Here is an 8,074-nt window from a genome sequence, read left to right on the forward strand (position 1 = left end):
TTTTTAAGCAATTCCAAACCATTTTGGTTTCCTGAAAAATAAAAAAATGTAGGAGAGACACGAGGAATTCCACAAAGCGTTTTACAGCTCAAAAAAACACAAAAAACCCAGCACGATTTTTGTTTTTTGTAAGAAACACTTATATTTCTTCTGACACTTCAGGGCAAATAACATGAGACATTGGACGACTTCTGCAATCCACGTAAAGATCCAACTGCGCTGTGCTTCAAGGTAGCAGTGTTATCACTATTATTATGAATATGTGCCATTTTTTCTTCTTCTTGGGTTTCTTAAGACAACACGGGAGACATTAAAACGGCAAACACACAAACACAAAGAGAATACGATGTCTTTTTCCTTCCTCTTGTCTTCGTACGTGTGGCAGGTTTATCTTTTTTTTTTTTTCCAAATAACTCACACGTGATTGGCACCGGGACAAAAAATTAAAAACAGGTTGTGCAATTTTCCGTCTACATTTTCAGTTTAGGTGTGTGCCATTCACCTTTCAGTCAGTAGGTGGCACCCTGAGTCAGCCAAACTCCTGCACATGCACGACACAATCAAAGCAAAACAAGCTCTAGTAGAATCATTCCTTCCCGAGACCCAGTCCATTCGTTTGTGTCCACCCTTGTGTCCATTTTGTCTCAACGAGGCAAACGTTGTGTCCTACCTAAACACACGAGGAAGGTAAGGATGTCCTTTAATTAGTAGTGGACACAAGTAAATAGGCTGCGTCTCAGAAGGAGACTTAAAAATCATAAAAAAAAAAGGAAACACCAATGACAACGTTCTCATGCAGGTCTTTTTCAAGGCCAGGCTTTGGTATGGAGACCGCAGTGCATCATGGTCCTTCTCAGTCACTGTCAACACAGCAAGCCTGGTTCGTGGTCTTGACGATAGTCCCTGGGAAACGTTGGGCCTCCCGGAGCGAGCTCGCGTTCAAGCCCGAAGCTCGCCGAGGAGCGCGCCCGCGTTTTTTTTTGTGCGGAGGAGCGGCCACGTTCCCATTTGCGCTGTCAGTCCTTGACCAGCCGGTATATGTGGTGCTGGGCGCCGTGCTCGCTCGTGGACACCTCGAAGACGTAGGCCACGCACAGAAGTGTCTCTAGCGTGTCCCTATTGGACACCACCTGTGGGAGAGGAACAACGAGGAGCGTTAAAAAAAAAAAAAAACATCATTGTCCTTTCAAACTATTTATAAAACAAAAAATACATGTTAAACTTACAAAAGTCCACTAGCAAAATGCTAACGCATACTAGGAATAACCAGTGACAGGCTAATAGCATATGCGACACAATGTTATAACTTTAAACTATGGATTATATGAACACAAAATACAACGATACTTACATGCATCTATTCTTTATCCTCTGCAAAGAGCAAGCAATTATAACTGCTGCACTGATGAGCTGAGAGTGTCTCCATGTACATTATATCCTTTAATAGCGGTCGTAGATGTTGTCACGGGTGTTTAAGGAGCGAAATGCTGGACAGGATGCGGTCAAATGTTTTTATCGAATGCCACGACCGCTAAAAAAATGGATGCGGGGCCGCAAACGGCCCCCATGCTGTAGTTTGTCCACCCATGTAGTAACAGTACAAGTCACTCGCGGCGGCAAAGTTTTTAGAGGAACCACATAGAAACCGCAGGAAAAACACGACAATAAAATATTTTATTCAGAATCATTACCTTTTATATCATATTTTTTTCTCATTTTATCTGCTGAGGGCAAATTTTTCAGGGGAGATAAACTTTATATGTTTTTGTGTGTGCGCGCGCGTGTGTGTGTGTAAGACCAAAATGTCAAATAGAAGAAGTAATGAGGGAAAATTTAAATTTAAATCCAAAATTTAAATTTTGAATAAATATAAAAATAAATAAAGACTTCCACGTCCCCTCTTTGTGGGTAAATATTCGATATAACAACCTGCTTGTACTCCGGTGCGGCTTATACATGACAACAATAGATTTTCCGGTCAATTTTTGTTGGTGCGGCTTTTAGTCCGAAAAATGTACCACAAAAGTGCTACTTAGCTGAAAAAAGGCTTTCCATACGTACTGCATGCCTCTGACAGTTTCGGCACGAAAACAAACAGATGCTTTGTGCGTCCACTGTGCTCAATTGTGTGAAGCTGAATGCGCAGCTTTTGTGTGTCTGTTTCACACTCAATAGGAAATAAATCAGTCCATTGAGAGGCCCGATGACATGCTGTCATGTCGTCGGCCGCGTGGGCTCAATGTGGCTTTTGTCCCTCTGCCGGGAGGAACGCGGCCGCCGCCGTCCGCCATCTTGAGTCCCGGCTAGACCTTCAAGATCTTAGCTCAGGTGTAATCGGAGTCTGTTACGTACTAAGCGATGGAATACTTTGTATCTTTAACGCTTTGTCTACACGTAACCAGGGCGATTTAAACCCGTAAATTCCCTGCTCCACGTGTAAAAAAATTCCATCCACCTGTTTTTTTTTGTTGCCGCTCAACAAATATATTGGCCGCACCGCATTATAAGGCGCATAGAATAGAAGCTACAATAGTGGCTGGGGTTGTGCACTAAAAGGAACGTCAATAAAACGATCAGATAAGTCTGTCAAATTTAAAAGACAATCCACCTGTTTTTTTTTGTTGCCGCTCAACAAATATATTGGCCGCACCGCATTATAAGGCGCATAGAATAGAAGCTACAATAGTGGCTGGGGTTGCGCACTAAAAGGAACGTCAATAAAACGATCAGATAAGTCCGTCAAATTTAAAAGACAATCAGAAATTAAGAATAAAGAAGATACTGTTTGAGGAAGAAAATAAGACCTCTTGATTACATCCAAAAACTATTTAGATCAACGCCAAGATGAATCGAAGGTTTAAAAGAATCAAATACAAAATTGCAACCGAAAAGCTTAAAATATATGGTTTCGTTGATTGAAAAATAGAAATTACAAAAACTTTTTTGCACCTTGTCCCCATATAAATGGCTTTAAACTTTGTTATAAATCTTTTAGTTGTAAAATTACATTCATAACTGAAATGAAGAGATAAAAATTGAAGAATTTTCATGGCAAATAAGCCCCCCCCCCCCCAGCTGATAATGGCGCACCGAGTATCCCACTCGTTTGCAAGAACCCTATCTACAAAAATCAAACTGCAGCGCGCATAATTGCTGCGTAGAAGATTAAGTCCGGTATCCCGATTTGTGGAGCCAACATAAGCTGAGCGAAAAGAGCTAATAAAGGCCGCTAAGAGTAGCCATGGATTGACTTAAGTGGCTTTATTCTAAAAAAAAAAAAAAAAAAAATCCAGTAGACTCCAGTCTGTAAATAATAGGAGTTTAACTTAATCGTACAATTTGAAATTCCACTAGCATTTACTGGGCAGTGATTATGAGTATGAAGTTATGAAAAAAAAAAAAAGACCCATTTATCGGATAGTGCATAACATCGACTATAATGGATGTAGACCGATGTGCTATCATACTGTTTTAAAGTCTCGTTCTCGCTAAGATTTACCCCATATCTCAATCTTCACCTTAAAATCTGTGCTGTCAATTCTTAACCAATGAAACACTGCCATCTAGAGGCCGCTTTTAGCCATTACAGTCATCAAGGCCCCGTTCCCATGTGTGTTGTGTGTAATTCAAACTATATACAATACTACTAATACTCAAATAATCATAATAAATGAAAAAATAAAATCGAGGGTGGGCTTACCTGCAGGATAGTAAAGTTCTCCAAAACACTGTTCATCATGTACTTCTCGGGCAGGTGTTTGAGCTTGTGGATGAAGTTGATCATGTATTCGCACAGAGGCGAGCGGTGGATGCGGAACATGTAGCGGCCGTTCTCGAAGCGGGCGTACTCCGTCTGAGCGACACAAACAAACATCCCGTCAATCACCTGTGAGAATATATTCAATTTTAAAAGATAAACAGAGACGGGATATACATTACGCTTCACAGTAAAAGAAAAACACGTAGCGTACGGATATATGCGAGCGTCTATATGATGAAGCGTAATAAGTATAATGCAATTTTTTTTGTACGTAATGCAGGATGTGACACGAAACATATTTCTTGCGACGAGACTAATCAAATGACGATGCCGTTACGTGTCATCGCGAGGCCGTTTGCTTGTTTATATTTCACATGGTATAATCCGTCAGGAGCAACTGAGGGGGCGGGGCCGCCATTGTGTCCGTTTAACGGGAAGCTCCGGCGCGAGTCATCGAGGGGATTTTTTTTTTTTTTTCTTTCCTCACGTCAACTTCCTGATCAGCGCTCGTTGACTGGAATCCGCCAGAAATTCTTACATCACGTGCCGCTCACTCTCTTGGAATGATTCAAAGTTTCTCCGAATAGGAGAAAGTCGCCGCCGGGTTTTGACGCGGCGCGTCTCGTATCCACCGCCGAAAATGAAAGTGGAATACGCCGGGACAAGCGCCTATTGTCTCCGGTGGAAAGAAAAACCCTTTAAGCACATTACACAAGCCGGTGCACTTTGGCTGCAAACAAGAGGATTGATTTAACGCTTGCTCATGCAGCATTTGTTGGCTCTCACTTCGGGATATAAGAAGCTCAGTTCTGGAATTACACTGGACCCTCCAAGCTAAACACAAAGCACCCCGCGAGACTGTTTGTCCTTCTTGTGTTCAGATTTCAAATCTATTTTCTAGAGATGGTTCCGTACCGCGAATCGATTTCAGACCGACTGGTTCGAAATCATCGGTTGATCTCGCTGCCGTTAAACTCATTCAATCCCAAAGACGCATTTTTATGTTTTTCTAAGAGTCTAGCCCAGCGGAGTCCAAACTTTTTTCTCTGGGGACTGCATACAGGGAAAAAAGACATGAGGGCCACTTTACTTAATTTTAACTTTAAATTAGAGGCAAAATATTTTTTTTTCTATACTTAGAATCCGGTCTACCATTCACGGACCACCAAAATGTGGATGGCGGGCCACAACTGGGCCCCCGGGCCATAGTTTGGACAACCCTGGTTTAAACATTCAATCCCAGGTACTTAAAAAAAAAAAAATTACAGTGTTTTTGGCTAGACGGACTAAAAATAGCTGGTACTAAATGAATTGAGTATAAAAGTACTTAAGTACTTAAGTACTTAAGGTACCCAAAAGTCATTATTTACTTTAATACCTAGGTTACTTTGGTAATTTAGTGCCAAAAGTAATCGAAACCTTTAGTACTTTAGTCGTAAGGTAATAAAGTCATTGATTATCAAAGCAATTTTTTTTTTAGTATTTTATTATGTCAAGTAATTGACTACTTGAGTACTGAATTACCTAAGTAATCAATAACTTAGTTCATTAAGTACCAGCCTTTTTTCAACTTTCAGAACTTACGTCACAGTATCAGTACTCACCATGGAGTTGATACTAGCATCAAGCTACTCGCCTATACAGGATACATTTTGAGTATTAAAAAGTACTAGTGGTATCGTTATTTGGTATCGGTATCTGCGACTATTCAAGAGTTGCGTACTCATACTTGTATCGTTCTAGAAAACGTGATATGGAACATAACCCTAAAGAAATTCATGCATTTCCTGCTCTTTGGATTTCTTACCTCCACTTTCTCCACCACCTGCTTGCCGAAGGAGCAAACTTTGGTGGACGAGGTGATGATCATGTTCTCGGAGCTCTCGTACTGGCTGGAAACGCCGTAGAAGAAGGTGCTGTCGTCTTGCAGGTTCACGCTCAGGTCTGCCTGCATGGGAGGAAAAAAAAATGGAGATTCATGAGGCTTCATTTTACCATCACTACAGTTTAGTCATTTATATCGATTAAACTGTTTTTGAAAAGCTCTCACCAGCCTATATGGGGCACTTGGGTGCTATTAGCCGCTAACGCTGCTAGCTTCTAGCAACACCAGCTACTAACGCTGACTTCAAGACTACGTGTGTTGTTGATGTCAAAGATGAGTAAAGTCAGCAATTATATCGTGAGACTCTGTCAGGATCTACTTCAAAATGTCTAAAGAGTTCTATAAACGGATATTAAAGTTTTTCTCACTTAAAACTTTTCATACACCCCTGGTAGAACAAACAAACGGGTACCCGGAGGAAAAATCTGACATGAGAGTATTAAACACCTTGGATTTCAATCAACAGGGGCGCCGGGTGTAAAACTGTTGTTTCGTTGGAGCTGTTTCGATTGGCTGAGAATGAAGTCAGCAGTGTTCACCCCCACAACGGTGCAAACACCCATTTCTATCTTGCGAGGACTATGAAAACACCACAAGAAAGACATTTCATCCAATCTGCACCGTTTTCAACTGAAATTGTTGCTAGAATAAACTCCTGATTATCCACTAGTAGACTCACTCGTTTCTGTATTTAAAAGAAAAAAAAGACTCCAACTTCTTATAGAAAGTCATCGTAGCACAGCAGTTTCTGCTGACTTCCACCAAGTGGCGCAAGTCAGTTTGACGGAGAATCTTCCGGCTCAGTCAAGCTTGAGCGTAATTCTCCGCAAAGCCTGGAGGCATCCAAAGTGCCGATCCCAGTTGACCTTGGATAAGGCTGCCAAAGTAGCCTCAAGATTCCAAAGTTGCCGCATGTCTCCTTCTCGCTTCCACTCCTTCCTATGTTAGATTTACTCGTAACGACACTTTGGAGCTGTCGCTAATGCCATTTTGACCATAAATGCAAAAGTGTTTCTAGATCAAAGGACGATTCTTCATATTTTGGAGTTCACTACTTCATTCATTCGTTCATCACGATTTCAAACTGAGTTAGCAGTTGAGACCTGCACTAGAACCTCAACAACACTTCCTTGATATCAATAACTACTTTCCGAATATCATGGGTTCTAGCACCATCTCGTGGCATCTTTGGATGTTGCAGGAAAAGCACAAATAAGCGAGAATAGATCGTGTCCAAATTTAAGACGTTTAAAGAGTTTTCAAATACAATTTGAGAGCTTTTTCACGTCACATTTTTCCTGGAATGCAAGTACTGTAATTTAGTTTTGATATACGTTTTCAAGGCTGCTATGCTAGCATACCAGTGTCACCCTTGCTAAAAATGAAGAGCTTGAAATTAGAATAAACTGTCTATTTTTGTCTTGTAAAAGAATAATCTGTACAGGGATATATAGATATTTCTTAGTTTTTTTTGTATTGCTTTTTGATTAAATTTCATATAAAATGTATACAGTATTAACAGTACTCGTGGTACTGGTATCAATTACTACTTAGGGGTAAAGTAGTCACTGGTAGCGGTTTGAGAAAAAGTGGGACCAAACTTCCTCAATATTTACAAACATCTGCTTTCAGTTTGGGAAACGATTATCAATACATTAGCATATTTTCTGACGTTGTCTAACATAATGAAGATACTTTAACTTTCTGCAATGTCAGCCTAAGAAAACGTCCTGTTTTAATTTCGAGGAAACTTCAAACCACTTCTGATTTGAAAATTGTCCAATTACGACGTCATAAATTACGTGTGCCGCAAAAAACAAAAGCCACAAATCGTGAACGGTGACTTGCGGGGACGCCAAGACAACCATCGAGCACTTGAGCCAATCGGATTCCATTTCAGATCTCATATTGATGCTTAAGATATTAAGAAGGAATAGGAAGAAAAGCAGCTGAACCCGAGTGGCAAATTTGCAAACAATAAATGAGACAGAGCGGGTCTGACTGTGAATTTGCCCCCGCCCCACTTTGCCTCCTAATGGGCCATTGAGACAGCGCTCAGCCTCCCCATCTTGTCACCGCCCCGTTCGTCTTCATCTGGACCTTGCGTAATTCCTCTATTTGTCTTCATCCCCGAGGCTCGGCCAGCCCGGGCCAAGCGCGGAGGCCCGCCTTCCGGCCTGCGAGGGAATTCATCCAATTACAATCAGCGGCGTACAATTGGCTGATTAGATCACGCCGGGCCGGCCGTCTGTGCAACAATTTAGCAAAGGCGGCTCAAATCGGATTCGGCGGGCACTTCAAAAGCGTGCGACAATCTGTTAGGACAGGGCTACGGGCGCTGAGGAGAGGGGAGGGCGGAGGTGATGACAGGAGCGTTTGCTGGAAATTCGATTTGGAACGCCATAGTTTTGGTGCCGGACCATCTGCCT

At 41.6% G+C, this 8,074-nt stretch overlaps 1 protein-coding gene across 3 annotated transcripts in view; it reads right to left on the reverse strand.

Moving 5' to 3' along the window:
- Positions 1 to 129: 129 nt before the first annotated feature.
- tead4 (TEA domain transcription factor 4) overlaps positions 130 to 8,074 on the reverse strand; it is a 37,358-nt gene continuing 29,413 nt past the window's right edge. For all 3 annotated transcript variants that reach the window (XM_088416848.1, XM_088416847.1, XM_088416849.1), the window contains 3 exons: positions 5,568 to 5,708; positions 3,701 to 3,853; positions 130 to 1,130 (listed from right to left, as the gene is read on the reverse strand). In XM_088416848.1, coding sequence (XP_088272974.1) covers positions 1,017 to 1,130; positions 3,701 to 3,853; positions 5,568 to 5,708 — 408 coding nt within the window. In that variant the 3' untranslated portion in view covers positions 130 to 1,016. The remainder of the gene's footprint in view (positions 1,131 to 3,700; positions 3,854 to 5,567; positions 5,709 to 8,074) is intronic.

Source organism: Hippichthys cyanospilos, chromosome 6 (genome assembly GCF_059441005.1).
Source record: "Hippichthys cyanospilos isolate Australia breed blue-spotted pipefish chromosome 6, RoL_Hcya_1.0, whole genome shotgun sequence".
NCBI classification, from domain to species: Eukaryota; Metazoa; Chordata; class Actinopteri; order Syngnathiformes; family Syngnathidae; genus Hippichthys; species Hippichthys cyanospilos.